Source organism: Thunnus albacares, chromosome 16 (genome assembly GCF_914725855.1).
Source record: "Thunnus albacares chromosome 16, fThuAlb1.1, whole genome shotgun sequence".
Lineage (NCBI taxonomy): Eukaryota > Metazoa > Chordata > Actinopteri > Scombriformes > Scombridae > Thunnus > Thunnus albacares.
Window position 1 is genome coordinate 9539000 of NC_058121.1, and position 17806 is coordinate 9556805.

At 40.0% G+C, this 17806-nt stretch overlaps 2 protein-coding genes across 3 annotated transcripts; one reads left to right on the forward strand and one right to left on the reverse strand.

Annotated features, from left to right (window-relative positions):
• Positions 1 to 835: 835 nt before the first annotated feature.
• On the forward strand, positions 836 to 12531 carry tmem151ba (transmembrane protein 151Ba). Its single transcript, XM_044329728.1, has 2 exons — positions 836 to 1403; positions 6205 to 12531. Exons 1-2 carry the CDS (start codon positions 1320 to 1322, stop codon positions 7645 to 7647), a joined length of 1527 nt encoding a protein of 508 aa, XP_044185663.1. The 5' UTR covers positions 836 to 1319; the 3' UTR covers positions 7648 to 12531.
• Positions 12532 to 17032, reverse strand: tcte1 (t-complex-associated-testis-expressed 1). 2 transcript variants are annotated; one of them, XM_044329729.1, is made up of 5 exons: positions 16929 to 17032; positions 16164 to 16347; positions 15499 to 16067; positions 14593 to 15042; positions 12532 to 12954 (listed from the first exon to the last, which is right to left on the reverse strand). In XM_044329729.1, exons 2-5 carry the CDS (start codon positions 16318 to 16320, stop codon positions 12784 to 12786), a joined length of 1347 nt encoding a protein of 448 aa, XP_044185664.1. In that variant the 5' UTR covers positions 16321 to 16347; positions 16929 to 17032; the 3' UTR covers positions 12532 to 12783. The 2 variants fall into 2 exon arrangements, with proteins under 2 accessions (XP_044185664.1, XP_044185665.1); XM_044329730.1 differs by lacking the exon at positions 16929 to 17032 and adding an exon at positions 16799 to 16904.
• Positions 17033 to 17806: the final 774 nt, after the last annotated feature.

Sequence of the window (17806 nt, forward strand, 5' to 3'; positions counted from 1 at the left end):
AAGAATGAAGCACACAAAATGCTCCAAATACAGAATGTAAACAACATGGTGGTAGGCTTTGTATGAATTTCATTGTTATGGTTATTTTACATTAAGATCAGTGCACCCTTGAATTCCCATCACCAATAACATAAATATTACTAAAAGAAAAACATATACTTCCACTTTCAACCTTCAGTACTTGAATATTGTATAACCTGGACGATGTACAGTTTTTAAGTCAATCAACCAAACATGAAAGAAAGAGTCAGGCTCAAACATTTTCTCTGTATTCTCATTGTAAATTATTGAGTGCTTACAATATAAAATGTGTGAATTCTTTGTCTCAATGCAATTTCCATAGCGACAATACACAAATAATGGCCTTAAAACATAATTAAGTTTATTCTGGATCTTGTCTATTGAGTATCATCTGGTCACATAAAGTTTATCCAACAATTCTGAACATGTTAAACAGCACAAGCTTAACAACATTGTTGCAGGCCTACTCCTACCTGTATAGTGTGTCTGTGGTGCTTAATAGTGAATTTACTGTGGAGTTTTAATCTATATTGGCTTATTTTCCTGTAAGGTTATGATGTTAAATTTTTGCACTAACCCGCCATCTTTATCATAAGACACTACTGTATATTTCTACTTTTAACACCTTTGAAAGTGGGTATAATCATGATTGGGCCACACAGGCAAGATCATGCAGCTAATAGGATGCAGGGGGTGGGTTCTTCTGTGCAGCACCGCCTCTCTGTGTGTTGTTCTGATACTTGAACAGAGATGTGTGTGTGTGTGTGTGTGTGTGTGTGTGTGTGTGTGTGTGTGCGTGTGTGTGTGCGTGTGTGTGTGTGTGTGTGTATGCGTGTGTGTTATTTACATCGTGGTGTCTGGGTGGCTGCTCACACGTGCCGCTGCCTGCCTCCTTTGTCCTGTTCACAGCTCCACTTGCTGCCATGGGCACTGCCTGCAGACAGAACTGACTGTCGCCTTTGCCATTTCCTAACATTGCATCTCTTGCAGCAGCAGCAGCAGCAGCAGCAGCAGCAATCATCAGCATCTAGTCATTGCATCGCGGGAGGAGTCTCAGTCTATTTCTTGCGCGTTTTTTCCGAGGCACAATGACCGGATTCCCGCAGGCTGTACCCAGCGACGAAAGCCCACCTGGAAGATGCTGGGATCATGCATCTTTTGACTATTTCCATTCGGCTGCATTGGTTTCCTTTGGATGATGCCCACAAGGGTTCTCGGAGTGTTTATGTTTCACCCTGACTTGGAAAACCCCCATCCCATCAGGAGATCCATGCACCGGTTTTTGCACCGTTGTCATCATGTCCCCAGCATCGGCTGCAACGGCCAGTGAGAGCAGCACCACCACTGTCCCCGAAGAGGAGCCGGACAGCCCCCGAGAGGAGGTGAGGACATTGTTTTCACTGTGCAGGCTAATTTCTAACCCAAATGCCTCTCAGCCTTTAATTAGTGTGATATATTTCGTTGAGATCACAGTGGAATAATCTCACTAGAATAATCAGATTGTTGCAGATTTGGGTTTGATTGGTACGGAATAACACCCAGAAAATAAACGGGATTTCTTTGGTTATTACAACTGTATTAATGGATTTATATGCAATACTAATACATGAACCTGTGCGTCCAAGCGCGCACTCCGGAGTGTGAACGTGCGCAGATGTACTCCTGTATGTCTCCCTCCAGATAAGTGGTTTACAAAATGGGATTCAGGGACCTCTTGTGGATCCTGGGAAACGGATCCTCAGCAAAACAAGAGTACCGTCACTGTTACAATGAGAGGATTTGAGGCTGTTTTGCTCACATGTTTCCATACAGTAATTTACTCACATGTAAAGTCCTCAGGAACAGGATCTAGTACCTCCAGACAATTAGTGTAACACTGTATGTTGCTATCTTGATCCTCAGACTGTATTGACACATATAGCCATATTTTCAAAAAACATACAGCACATTTTTCCTACATATAGAAATTAGGATTATTATTCATTAACTGTCTCCTGACTGGTTTTGATAGAGTATCATAAATCTAGATTTCCTCCTTACCCCAGTTAAAACTTCCAACCCCCATAAAACAGCATGTTGGACAAGTTACATATCCATTACACAAGAGGGTTTTTATATAACCTAGCTGGTCTTATTATGTCAAGAGAAAGTGTCCATGAGTGTGAGAGGCACTTAGTTAAAGGCACCACAGTGGCTTTATGAAGTCTTGAAGGTTCTGTCTGGAACATTTGTTTTCTAAAATATTGATTGTGTTTCCGAACAGGCTGTTCTGTGGATTTTAATCCTTTTCTAAACAACAGCTTTCCTTCAAAATGTAGTGCGTTTTTTATTTTAGACATTTGATGTTAAAGCCCATATTCTGTCAATGTAAGTGTCATTATCTGATCTACAGCTGACTCATAGTGGTTCATGCACAAGATTGTAAACCACAAAAAGAAATTAGGTAACTAATGCACACTCCGGATGTATATCACCAGATAACATAAATTAAAGACCGTGATTTCTTATTCTCTACATATTTAGCCTATAGCCCATTTTGTATTTGTATTCTGGTGGACGAGACATTTCAGAACAAATATCTCTTCTTTGTTTGGTCAACACCTTCCCCAATATGAAAAAACAAGCCCACACAATTGCAACCAAATGTCAAAAATAATATCTGAGCCTCCAGCTGACTAAATCTCAGAGGGCTTTTTCTTTTATCTGATACCATAATTGTGATAAATAAACATCTATGTTGGTCCAGGTAGCTTTATATCCACACAGACCATATTAAACTCACACTTTAAACATTATTATTTTTCTCCAATAAGGTCAGTGCAGCTGCTTGAATAATTTTCTTGATATTTACTTCTGAATCCAAAATACTGGTGCTTTCCTTTGTTTTTGTGTTCTCCTCTCTCATCTGCATTGGGCGTCACTGCATGACAAATGCATAAGATATTCTCTCCCTCTGTATTCTTAATAAGTAGAGGTCCCTCTCTCCATTTAGCCAGGCCAGAAAAAAGCCCTTGTCTATGTATCAAAAACGTCAACACCACTGTGTTCATGTGATGAGTCATTTCCTTCCTTTTCTTCTGTCCATATAAGCCTCATGAACCGTTATGATCTCAGGCAGGGACTTTTTAATTGAAATGCCATTTGTTGTGATAAAATGATGTCGAAAATTTTGGTTTAAAGTTTCTGTTAATGTAGTTACATGTTGCTTCAATCTCACTGTTACTGGTATGACATACTTCCCTGTTACAGTAAAAACAGGAACGATACTTAAAATCGAGGGTGAAAGTTGCTTGTAATTGTGCTTTGTGAGCTATAATTTACAAATACACAAGCTAAAATATTATTTTTGTTTCTTCCTAATGAAATACTCCAACACAAATACATAAACATTTTGTAATACATTCGACTTAAAGACTATTCCAGACAATTATTATGCAGACGGATGTTTTCTGCTCCACGACTGCTCATCATTATTGTTTCTGCTTAAACAGAGGTTGTAAAGTGTAACATGAGCCACAAAGTATGTCATGTTGTATTGATTATAGTTGTCAAGCGTGTACAGGATACTAGTGAGTAAATACTCCTTCTGCAGTAGTGCTCATCTCAATAGGGAATTTCAATGTTAATCCCTTTTGCCCCGTGGGGTGTAGCCTTGGGGTTGGTTGGTAAGGGATTTGGGGACCACGTGACCAAGGTGGGGACAATAATAATGGAGAAAGAAGATCTATTATTTATGCTTGTCTGTGACTCAAAGAGCACAGAGCTGACATGTTGAATTCAATACATCAATGCAGTGATGCTGGTTGTTGTGGTCACTTGTATGCAGGGGCTGACCTATGGATGGAGAGGATAAACTTCAGCTGAATCTGTGCTGCTACAGTTCAAAACACAGTAGGGCCTGCCCTGGTGTGATTTCTGTTATGCAAATTTTTTGAATGAATTTTGCTATAATCCATCCTTCCTGGGGCTTTTGAATCGCTGCCAGGTTTGTGTGGCAGCATTCCCAAAAGGCGTGACTAGCTCTTGATGCACGCACTGGGGCTTGCTGTGCCCTGAGGTGATGAAGGACGGCACCAGCTTTATGCTGCCAGAGTCAAAGGACTGCTTTTTCTAGCTGGCTTGGCATTAATGTAGGGTGTAACATCATATTATTTCTGTTATTTTACTCTTTTTCTGTTCTAGAAAATATATATATATAAAGATTATCCTCATATTTATATAAACACAGATATGTGGCCATGTGCACACCCACACACTAGTCAAATAGAAGCTCACAGTGTGCTTTACTGACAACAACATATACAGATAGATAGACAGATGGACAGATAGATAGATAGATAGATAGATAGATAGATAGATAGATAGATAGATAGATGTACGTACTTTATTGATCCCAAATTGGGAAATTCTTGTGTTACAGCAGCAGGTTATTCAGACATTGTAAATACACAGTAAATATACATGTCAACACTAGAAGAGAGAAGTATATATATCTATAGAAAAATGAACACAACAAACAACAAAATAAAATAAAATAGCTCGATACAAGAATATAAGAAGAAAACCTTACCATACACTATAAATATAATAAAATATAAAATATAAACATGGGATAACATACATTTGATAAGTGTGCAAAGTTATTGCAGTTTTAAAAATGCAATGAGGTAGAGTAGGAGTATAAAGATGTGCAAATTCACCATAAGCAAAGTTATTGAAAGAGCAAAACAGAGTGGAGTTTGGTTGAGACAGAAACTATAAAGCTGAGAGTTCTCTGTCAGACAGACTTGAGGTGTTGTCAGTTATTGCTTTGGGCAGGAAAGATTTCCTGTATCGGTCCTTATGACAGTGAAGCTGAACCAGACTGTTAGAGAAAGTGTCCTGCTGTCTGTCTAGTAGGTGGTGAAGAGGGTGGTCAGGATTATCCATAATGGATAACAGTTTGTTCAGTGTCCTCCTCTCCATCACAACTTCAAAGGTGTCTGGTTTGCAGCCAATTCTGGAGCTGGCCTTCTTAGTCAGTTTATTAAGTCTGTGGGTGTAGCCGGCTCCACCAGCAGACTACAGTGAAGTTCAGTGCACTGGCCACAACAGACTGGTAGAAGATTTCCAACATCTTGCTGCACATGTTGAAGGATCTCAACTTCCTCAGCAAATAGAGTCTGCGCATCCCCTTCTTATATACAGCCTTGATGTTGGTCTTCCAGTTCAGTCTGTTGTTGATGTAGACGCCCAGGCACTTGTAGTCCTCCACATGCCAAAACCCTCTACCAGAATACTCAGGGGTTGTGTAGTCGTCCTCTTCCTTTTGAAGTTGTTTTCCTCCCACCCAACCACTGCAGAGTGATCAGAGAACTTCTGCAAGTGGTATGACCCAGACTTGTACTGAAAGTCTGAGGTATACAAGGTGAAAAGAAAGGGAGACAGCACAGTCCACTGTGGAGACAAACTGTGGTCTGCCTGTCAGGTAGTCGGTAATCCAGGAGATGGTGGACGTGTCTACCATCATTACTTGCAGCTTCTCCCTCACTAGCAGTAGGTGGATGGTGTTGAATGCACTGGAGAAATTGAAGAATGTGATTCTCACAGTGCAACTGGTTCCATCCAGATGTGAGTGAGTTCGCTGCAGCGGGTAGATGATGGCATCGTACACTCCCAGATGAGGTTATATATATATATCATATATAAACTTAACATTGTACTTTTGCGCTAAGTCTGATGTTTTTCTTGAACTTGATTATAAGAGTGGGTGAGTTTTTTGATTATAACAAGTACTGACCAAGACATGTGCAATTGGCTCACAGCTCATGCATAAACTATGTAAAAGCACTTACAACGCAGAATATTTCCCTAAATATTTTATATGTATGAACCACTGCTTTTTTAACTGTTTCTAACTTTATACCTAACAGATATTTAGGTCATAGTTATGTTCATCAATTAAAATAGGTAGAAAGTATTAATAAAAAGTTTTATATTGAAAATATGTAAACCTTTATGTTCCTAACTGCTTTGAGGTTACATTTTACACAGAGAAATCATTTTGTTAATCAAAGTCATAGAAAGTCTAATTACTTCTAAAAGGTAATACGTATATGATTTTCAACAACTGCAGTGTTTAATAAATATAAATCTGCTGTATCATTCCATTGACTTATTGTGGTTTTCTCATCCTCTGTGTAGCAGCGGCCCCAGAAACAGTCCCTGATTAAAGCCTTATGTCAGGAAACCCACTGGAAATGCCTGCTGCTGTCCCTGCTGATGTACGGCTGCGTCGGAGTCATGGCCTGGTGCCAGGTGACCAAGGTCACACACCTCTCCTTCGACAGCGCTTACAAGGGAAAGTCTATGATGTACCACGACAGTCCCTGCTCCAATGGCTACATCTACATCCCTCTGGCCTTCCTGGTCATGCTCTACGTGGTCTACCTGGTGGAGTGTTGGCACTGCTACACCAGGAACGAGCTGCAGTACAAGGTAGATCTGGAGACAGTGGCGGAGTGCAACCAGCGGATGCGGCAGGCTACTCCCTGCATCTGGTGGAAGGCCATCAGCTACCACTATGTCAGGAGGACGCGGCAAGTGACACGCTATCGCAATGGAGATGCCTACACCACCACGCAGGTCTACCATGAGAGAGTCAACACCCATGTTGCTGAGGCGGAGTTTGACTATGGGAACTGTGGGGTTAAGGACATCTCAAAGCACCTTCTGGGCCTGGAAGGCTTCCCTATCACCAGGGTGAGGTTCACTAAGTGCTTTAGCTTTGCTAATGTGGAGTCTGAAAACTCCTACCTGACCCAGCGGGCCAGGTTCTTTACAGAGAATGAAGGCCAGGATGACTACATGGAGGCCCGTGAGGGGATGCACCTGAAGAATGTAGACTTTAAGGAATATATGATTGCCTTTTCTGACCCTAATCACCTTCCCTGGTACGCATCCAACTCCACTTTCTGGGCAGCAGCTGCTTTAACCCTCTCCTGGCCTCTGCGGGTGCTGACAGAGTACCGCACTGCCTGTGTCCACTACCATGTGGAGAAGCTGTTTGGCTTCGACTATGTGCCCGTAACGCCATCTGAGGAGCGGCCGTATTGCCGACACATCCCACGAGTCAACACAATCGACAGCACAGAGCTGGAGTGGCACATCCGCTCCAACCAACAGCTGGTTCCCAGCTATTCAGAGGCAGTTCTCATGGACCTGGCCCAGCTCTCAGGGAGCTGTAATAGTTACTCCGTATGTGGTGGCTACGGTAGTTACAGGCAGAACTGTGAACGCTGCCACCGTGCCATCAGCAGCTCCTCCATCTTCTCCCGCAGCGCCCTCAGCATCTGCAACACGGGGAGCCCCCGCATCCCCTTCAGCGCCAGTCGCTTCTCACTAGGTCGGCTGTACGGCTCCAGGCGGAGCTGCTTGTGGAGGAGCAGCGGGAGCCTGAATGAGCCCTCCTGCCCCACAGAGAGCACGCGCTGTCTGTCAGGCCAGCAGACCAGCGAGGAGAACCCTCCAGCCTATCAGGACGCGCTGTACTTCCCAGTGCTCATTGTACATCGCAACGAAGGCTGCCTCAACCACGACCATCGCTCCCTGCACAGAAACGGCTCCTGCGTGGAGACGTCTCTATGACCCATTGCTGGCAGACAATACAATATAATGACACAGTAATTGGCTGAGAAACCTCTTTACAAAAGGGTTGGGCTAACATGGAATTTTGCTTGTCCCTTTTACAACTCAGTAACCTATAAGAGAGACACACAGTATGTCTGGGAAAGTCTTTACACTGTAAGTCAGGGAATAACAGACCTGATGCTCTTGATAAGACTGTTGTTTAAAATACATTGTGGCTTCAAAGGACCATCCTGCCAAAGTGTCACGTACTGTCCTACAGCATCGACTGTATAGTAAAGACAAGAGTCGAATAACCAAGTAATACCAGGGGGAATCACATCCTACTGTAAATGCCATATTTATAGATCTTAGTCACTGTCAATCTGCAAGGACATGAGTAACACTTTCTCATATTTGAAGTCTAAAATAGGTTTTGACTCAGTGGCAGCCTATGAAAATCCCAACAAAGGAAGAGATATGAGAATTAATGGATGTCTGAATGAAAAATGAAATACTGAAAAAAACCCACAGACTTACACATCATGTGAGTCATGAGAGTTGGGTGAATCGTGAGGGAAAATATAAAATATAAGTCTCCTTGTCAAAGCATAATTAACAAGACTAAACTGTTAAAGACCTGTCTTACAGCTCTCATGAAGTGACATGAACTTCAAATCTAAAATATAAACATCTGCATGTGAAACGTTTTGATGCTGGGTTATTTAAATCATGCTCATGGAACACCATTAAAAAAGGGAATACTATTCCTTCGTATAAAAATAAACGTCTGATGCAGATGTTGAAATATCAAGTTCGCTGAATTTGGCTTGGTTGCAATGACATTATACTTCCTGGCTTTCTAAATATAGCAACACAGTCGATGAATAATTTAGCACAGGAGGGCTAAAGGACACGAGAACATCAAACTGAATCACCAACACCTCTTCAAACGGTTTCTTAATTACAAACTGTACATTTTGTATAATTCCCAGCCACATAATAAAAAGTCCCATTATATTAACAGATCAGTGTCAACTCAAGTAGTTTAAAATCTCAAAGATCCATTTAAGTTCATATTTGGCAATATTTTTATTCAGCCTACCTCTTTATTTAAGTGCCTAGCAATCAACTGTTACTGACAAGCATAAGCTACCATTTCTTAAGTCATCTCATCTCTTCCCATCAAAAAAAGTGGAATTTACACTCAAAATGGCACGTGGTATACAATCCATCATAGGAGGGAGATGTTGTATTACCTGATGGTGATGTCATTGTCAGGTCTTTTGTTGTTTAAACCACAGAAAGGTTTTAAGAATCATGTTTTTTGGATGACTTTTCTTCATAATGTAACACAGTTCTTGTGTAGCCGGCTGCTGCTGCTGATGCATATCAGAGAGACAGCCTGGCCATCAAAGACGCTGAAAATAGGCAGAGGCCTGGATTCACTACTGATAGTGTCAGATTTAATAATATAACAGGATTACTTTAAGGAACTAAAAGAAAAAAAAAAAACTTCTTCTCAACTGAGTGCATGCACTATCTTAGTCATGGTGAATTTTGTTAAACAGCCCAGCAGTGCACAACAAAAAATGTTTAAGGGAAACAATGATGAAAATCAGGCATGCTAGAACTTTTGAAAGAGATATTATGTAGGAAATAGCTTCCAAAATGTACCAATTCAGCCTGTTTTAACTGTATAATCCCACAGCACAACTCATCACTCAAAGTGTGCTTTATTTCTGACATTCCCTCAGCATTTATGAATAGTCTTGGAGCTATCTTAAGAGATGAAAATAAGCACAGAGCTCATTCAAGAAGATGACGTTATTAATTTACAAACCAGCCTTCATCTCACGAGACCTGCAGTGAAAAATAAACTGGCAGATCAGACTGTGGCGGATCATTTTCTGCCATTAAAAGCATTGAAATTCCCGTTAATATCAGAATCTTGCCTGCGGTCAGACATTTTTCGTGTTATTTTCTGTTATGACTTGTTTTCACAGTGATGTGACCAATTAGCCATACTCATTACATTCCATGTGTTTAGTCAAGTCTGGAGTTGTGGACTATCTATATAGCAATACTGAAGAATACGTTGGAAATAGTAGAAGTAAGTGAGACATGATAAAAAAAATACAGATGTTATCAAACCTCACATTTCATTCAACAAATAACAAAACATCCTGGGAACTGTTTGAACCTGTTTTCACAGCTCACAGGTCATCTATGCAAGCCCCTTAAACTCAGGATAGTATTCAGGGCAAGGACTCTTGCTTGTAACAACATCCTCCTTCCTGGTCCTCTGTCCTTTCACTCTAACTCATGCTACATTTTAGGATGCAGTTATGCAGGCATCTCATTTTGCCTTTTAAAGGATCAGCTGCATAATAACCGGATCATTTTCAAATGAGGGGTTTGCAACCACAGGATGTTGAACCAAACGGTCATAACTCTATTAATGTCCCCATTCCAGATAATGGAGGGAAAGATACAGAAGCAGGTCAGATATGACTGAGAAATGTTTGATATCTGATCCTCAAGTTCCTCTCCATGTTGTTGCACTAGTTACTTGTGAATCTATTACTAGTGATTGACTAAATTGGGTTGCACAATTAAATCTTAAGGAATGTTTAGCTTGCAAAGACCTTAGTAATGTGGACATTTTGTTTGTGGAAACATCTGTAGCACCTACCAAGCAATATAGTTAAGTTAACTGACAATCCTTTGTGCATGTAAGTAGGACTATTTTGTGTGGTACAACCCGTTTCAATTTAATAATGCATAAAACTCCACTTATTAAACACTTGCAATATAACTAGGCCAAGTTTTTACACACAGCTGGTTCAACTTGTTCCAGGTTCTGGTGTTCATAACACCTAAAGGTAACCTGTGGAGTTTTTGACCACTAGTAGCGCTATGGAGCAGTGTTTTTTTGAGTGGGCCCCCATTTTGATTGTTGTCAGCCACGCACATGAGCATCTATGTGGCGCAATACACGTCTTCACACTATTCCACTGACACGATTATGGTGATAATGTGCCAACAAAGGCAGGGAAGAAGAAGACCGCTAGCAAGTAAACATGGATGTAAACAATGCAGCCTTTTCAAAATTTTACAAGTGTTTGAAGAGGGAGGAAATGCATTCAACATGTTTGTCAGACCTCAAGGATACACACAGTGGGTTGTGGTGAGTAACACTATATACAAACAGAAACTCCACAGGCTACCTTTAAGTACTGAGATCTCTCGAAGAATGTTTGTGGTTTAATGGTGGTACACTACGCATTTCAAAAAAACCCAAAACATTTTAGCGAGATGGAACTGCATTTTTTCAAATAGCGGGAAACCAAATGAGACGCAGGGATTGAAATTCCCCCATTAATTCAATTTCTTTAGTCTGTGTTATGATTCAGAGTCATGAAGGGCTGGATCATATCCCAGCGTGCAGTGGACTTACGTGTCCTTGTACTGTCCTGTGGGGATAAGAACTAACGGGAAACTACAAGAAGAATGTGTATTCAAATGTGCTGAAATGTCTTTTTACAAGAGGAGGAGGTGCCAGATGAAGAAATTTTGGATTTTAGTCACTTAGTTACATACTGAAGTCATCACATAATTTCATTCATGATAAGCCAACAAGCCTCTCAGATGGCTTCACTGTGATATTCATACAAGTGTAAGAATAGAAAAATGTGTTTACCAGTGCAATGTTTACGTAACAACAGTGACAAAAAAATCTGTTTTGGATATAGGGTTTTTGAGGCTAATACCAATATCGATGTTTGTCTAGTTTCAAACCTACTTTGGCATTTCTGTGCTGCAATTTCTTGTTACTTATCAGCCACCATATACATCAACATCTGCAATAAGCTACCAATGTATGCTGGCTGAATTATGGGTCTAGCTCTAATTTGGTGTATTCAAAACGTTTATAAATATGACTGAAAGGTTCATGACTAGATCTTTTTCCTCCATAGACGACTGTTAACATAAAGGCTTTTGTCATGCAAAGCACTGAACCCTTTATCATGTGTATTAAGTAGATTAGGTTGTTATAATATGTACTCTTTCACTCAAGAATGCTCTGGGGCTCGTCTTTTTATATTTAAAATAAAGTTGTGGATTTTCAGGACTGTAAGGCAGAAAGGATTTGTACTGTAAATAAAATAGAGATGAGAGTGTAGAATGATTGTCAATGTGGATCTTGTGTTTAGATTTATGTGTCACACACACTTAAAGGTAACTGGAGCAGGGACATTTTTTGCAGATGTAAAATGAGTGAGTTAAGTCGCGAACAGAAATACAGTCTGTCAAAATGATTCAGGCAACGCAGCCAACAGCATCTTTGTGCTGCTTTTCATTTACTATTCTGAATGATTTTTGTCTCCCTTTAAACCCATTTCATATGTTTTAATTATACTTGATACACCTTTATTGAACTAAAACTGTTGATGATTTGACTGATATCAGATAGGGTTCACGCACACATACACAAACATAAACACATACAATATACATCTTTTTAAGGGCAGGTTGAGCGATTATTGATAGTGATGACTGATCTAAAGTGTCAGTATTCTATCATGTGTAGATTGCTGTATGTATTTGTCCACCATGAACCGACAGAATAGCTTTGCTTCTCTTCATATGATTCTAGAGAATGACTAATGATTTTTGCAAAATGTCCAACTGGGGAAACAACATTAATTACACTAAAGATGTTTTTTTTGCTGCCTAGCAAAGGTGTTACACAATTAACCAGTAGATATAGATGAAAAAAATGCAAGTCTTTGTGTATTCCAACACCACCACAACGTTGCCTTGATGTTACATAAGGACTGATTACCAAATCTGTGTATCAAAATGGGGAATATGCTCAATAAACTGAAATGCTCACTAAAATATCTGTCAGAAATTATTTAATTTCCATAAAAAATCATGGTGTGTGATGCACTGGATGGAAACACACATTTTATGAGGACTACAGTATATATTTTGTGTTTTAGAACAAATTTTGTTACCACTACTACTACTTCAGTTTGAGATGCAGAGATGACATATTGTGTTTGTCACCCATGGCTAAATTAATACAAGTAGGCAAGGATCAATGGCTAATAAACATGGGTTTGTATTACAAAGAGGAGATGCTGGAATCTACTTTGTTTTGTTCTCTTTAGCTTTTTTCTTGTGTTCTAAACTCTGGTTGGTCCAAACCACCTGGTTGATGAAGGAAACACTCTGCTCATCTACCTCTGTCAGACGGATATCACATTCTGTTACGCTGGTGTTGTGAGACATCGCATCCTCCAGAGCTTTACCTCCATCCTGCACACGCACACACATGCAGAAAGAACAGATAAACACATTTGGCACCGATGCATGTTCATGTTAAACACAGGTTGCTGTTCCTAAAAGGTCGTAGGACAGTCTTAATAACCATATAAAAATCACCCCCCTCTGCATCTTTTTCTGTCCAAAAAAGCCCACATTTCTGCTGCTTATTGTGTGTCACCAGTGTTTTATTGTTATGTCTGAAACAGGCATTTCTATTTTTGTGAGGAGTAGACCAAGGTCAAAGATATTGATGGTACTGCACGTCGCATTTCTGCTATGTGGGTGATTTTTGATCCTCTGCAGTGTATTCCAGTCAGGGAAGAGCACATGAGAAGGGGAAATTCACATCTACCTCTCAAGGGTAAACAACAGTTACTCAGCTTTCCATTATTGCATGTTTTCCATATATATTTATGAATTATTGAAAATCCTTGTACTTCAAAGCTATTCTGTCTGTTTGCTTCTCTGTACTATGTCTATACAGACACCAGGATACTTTGGCAGTGAAGAAAGTTCATGTTTCGAAACAATTCTAAAGTGCTGATTGAATGTAATACAAACTATTAATAACTGCTTACATTCTTACTTTGAAAACTTTGTTTTCAATAATAACTTGAAATGAATTGGCTCCAAATTTCCCTTTTTCTCCCCAGTTTGGACTATTTTTATCCATGCCAGGGACTCTAGGGGCTCTAGGAATGATTGTGTTAGCCAGTTTGGTCCAACAATTTGGTTCAGAGTGAAATATATCTCGACAACTTCTGGGTGTAGCACTGTCACTAAGAATTATTTTCAATGTTGCTAAATCTGCAGATTCTTCTCTTGATTAATAGTTTGATCAATAAAATGTCAGAAAGTAGTGAAAAACGTCCATCGCAATAGTTGACATATTTAAATAGCTTCTTTTATTCCCCGAAACCCCAAATATTCAGTTTACTGTTATTAAAGACTCAGAAAACCAGAAAATATTCACATTTTAGAAATTGGACCCAATGATTTTTTGGTTGAAAATGATTTACACGATATGTAATAGTAATTTTATGTCCATCTAATCAATTAACAAATCATCAACAAAATGCCCATTACTAATCATTTTCAGCTCTAATTGAATGCATGATATTTGTTACAGACATACATCTGTCTTCAGAGGATGAATTCTAAGTATTTTGGTGATCTCTGACTCTTCCAGACTTTCTAAATTTTCTTGTCAAACTCTTCAGATCATGACAGGGCACTTATAAAATTGATGGCTGAATTTACATCAGCTGCGTGGCTTATATACACAGTACATATATGATGTGGTAAATGCATTTTAACATTCTGCCCATCTAAGCCCAAGTGCAACTGAGATTAAACAAAGTATAGCTCACACTAATGAAATCTGAGCCAAAATGAACCTGACAAGCTGAGTTTTGATACAGGTAAAAATATGGTCTCTCCTCTGACACCACCCTCAGGTTAAACTTTGTATTTATTGCCCCACTAGCAGTGAGGATCTAAGAATAGCAATGCTGTCTTTCTGTTTTTCATCTATCCAGCAGTTTGTTTTCTGCTGTGTAACAAGCACTGCAGCAGTGAAGAGACACCTTCTTTTATCATACTCAACACATTCAATAACACCTTACTCACCACGCCCAGCCTGTTACAGGAGAGGTTGATGCTCTTCAGGGTGTCGTTCTGAACCAGCACTTTAGACAGAGCAATAGCAGTAGGCCCGGTCACCTCATTGCCTCCCAGGTGCAGGTGGAGTAGGGTGTTGTTGTTCAGCAAGGCCTTGCCAATAGCCTGACCGCCCTCGTCTCTCAAACGGTTGAGACGCAGGTTGAGGGACAAAAGGGTGGAGTTCTTGGACAAGGCGTGAGCTATAGCTTTGGCTCCGGGGCCTCTGATATCGTTGTTACACATATTTAGGATCTCCAGTTTACTCGTGGAGAGCAGCTTGCTGATGGCTCTGGCTCCTCTGTCTCCGATCAGGTTGTGAGAAAAGTCGAGCTCCCTCAGGGAGGGGTGGCCCAAGAGGTGTTTCACCAGCAGCCGGCACTTTTTATCCTCAATGCGGCTTTCATAGAGTCTCAGTAGCTGTAGAAACAGCATATTATGAGGATTAGCAAGATTCTTAGGTTAGTTTTTCCAAGAAACACAAATAATGGAACTATTATAAGCACATGTAAGATGTCAACAGATTAATTTATCATTAGTTGTATAAAAGAGAGATAAAAACAACTCCAATAATCTCCTGTGCAGTTTCATATCATATCATGCACGGAAACCAGTAGCTGATACATGCCATGTTCTCATGCAGTAATAAATTCATGTGACAAAACTGTTGCGTCAAATAGTGACTTATTTAGGTTGCAGCCAGAGGCTCTGCTGTCTTTTCTTTGATGTGAATAGAGCATGTATTTAAGGCTTTGGTTGTGCCAACAACAATTTTCCTGTTTCATAACATCAGTGACATTTCTGTAAATGCTGCTTTGTAAGTGGCATCATAAAGGGCAGCATGCCACAAACTGTTGAGGAGGATTCAATGTTTACCTTCAAGGTCTTACAGGACTTGAGGGCCTTGGCAAAGGACTCACAGTCTCGGTCAGTCATCTCAAACATCTTCCATTCAAAGTTCATACCACACTGTTTGACCCTGTACACCACATGGAGCTCCTCCAGGCTGGTCAGCTTGTCGAGCAGGATGCTAAAGTCAAAATGGTCCATAGAAGGTCCATCATAATCATTATTGCTTGCCAACTCTGAGCCATATTCGTCCTCTTCTTTCTGGGGCTCCTTGATAGGTGGCAGGAGTTGGGAGATGTCCAGCCTCTTCACATAGTTCTTACACAGAGGCACCATCGCTACAACTGTCTTTGGATCTGTTACATCTGGAATAAAAAGCTCAATAATGCTCTCTAGGTGCTTCTCAAAGAACATTCGTTTCCAGCTGTGGCCATAATGAGAGACATCACAAGGGTCCCACCGCTGCTTGCAGCACCGCTTCCAGTACACGCCGTCACTGATCAGGTTGGCTGTGACACGCAGGGGAAGAGAAGGAGACAGTCGCTCCTGCACAAAGTCTTTCTGGCTGGGTGTAAGTTCCTCAAATATGGGCTTTTCTGTAAGAGGTTTATGTTTTGTTGTTAAATCCTAGTTGTCTTATAACTGAGTGTGTAAAAGTGTGTATAATGGGGCTGCTAAAAACAAAAGCATACCTTCAAAATTCCTCACAATGCTTTGCAGGCAGAGGTTTGATAAAAAAGGCACTACAGCAAGGAACCAGTCTGAATCCTCAGCGATGATCCTCCTCATTTTCCTGCAGTCCTCAGGTGGGCTGAGCTGGGTTCCTGGAGGATAAGGGGACTTGGACATTGTTGCAAGGGGTTTTGTAAACTACTTCTGCAGATTTAGAAGAAAGAAGAAACATTAAAATCACACATTAAGTGTCAGATTTCAGTATTTGGTGCTAGATTTTTGTTTATTTTCAGGTGTGTTTATGTGATAATAGTTTGTTTAATGACCTGAGCGACTAAAAACAGTTACTGACAACCAGGTAATGCATGGGCATTAGCTAACGTTAAAAATTGAAACATTTCAGGACAGTTAATGTTAGGAGTGTCTCATAACTCCTAAATTCAGAAATATGGCAATTTAACAGCTGCAACTTTAGCTAAATCTTAAAAAATAATTAACATTACACAAAGTGTCACATTTCAGTAGATATTTGCTTATTTTCAGGTATGTTTACATGGTAATAGTTTGTTTAATGACATGAAAGACTACGAAAACTACTAAATTACTGAAAACCAGTTAACCATGGTCATGAGCTAACGTTAACATGCTGCCATACATTTTCTGGTCTGAAGTTACAGCAAGCTGACCTCCTAATGTTAGCTAAACTGAAGTTATCCTACTGTACTTGTATAACGTTATTATTTTCGACGTAGCAAACCAAATTACTTTAAATATTTGTTTTATACCGTTAGCTATAGCTATGTCGATGTTGTGCGCTGGTGTGTTCTTCAGCTGTCTCCCTGGCAACAGAACGCTCTGAAGTTACTTTAAGTGGCAGGGGAAATTTGATCTTTTATGTCCTGACGGTTGTCTCACAGCAGCACCAACGTATTTCGAGGATAAACATGCTGCAACCAAACTATACTTTTAATATGCACAGTGTTTTCTGCTATGTTTTTTAAATTACAGATTTAGAAGTCGTGTTTAAAAATCGCGAGTTTCCATGTCAGCGGCATCTTTTGATAAATGTTACTGGTAGGAATGCAGAATTTCCGACATTACTTGAATGCAACGTCTGTCATGCAGCGCCACGCGTGTTTTTGAAATATGGAGCCATTTTCACATACAGGCTTTGCGGAAATGGCTCCAAGAATATGTGTGTGTGTGTGTGTGTGTGTGTGTATATCTATATACATATATATAGATACACACACACACACACATACACACACACACACACACACACACACACACACACACACACACACACATATATATACATATATATATATATATATATAAAATTAAGATAAAAGATAAAATTTTATATTTCTTTATCAATAATTATGAATTACCTTAAATCGTTTTTCTATTAATTAGTTAATGCAAGGACGACAGAGAGGAACCAGAGGGAAAACACAAAATGAGCATTAGACTGTATATTAAGTATTCAAATAAAATAAATAATAGTTGGACAGTTGGACATAAAATGATAACTTTAAGTGTGCCTAGTGATTGTGTTTTTAGGTCTGTGTGACATCAGTGTTGCAGGAGGCTGTGTGTTGGAGCTGCTTGCAGCTTGATCATGCTGTGAAGAACATTTGGATTCTACAAAGCTGGCAGA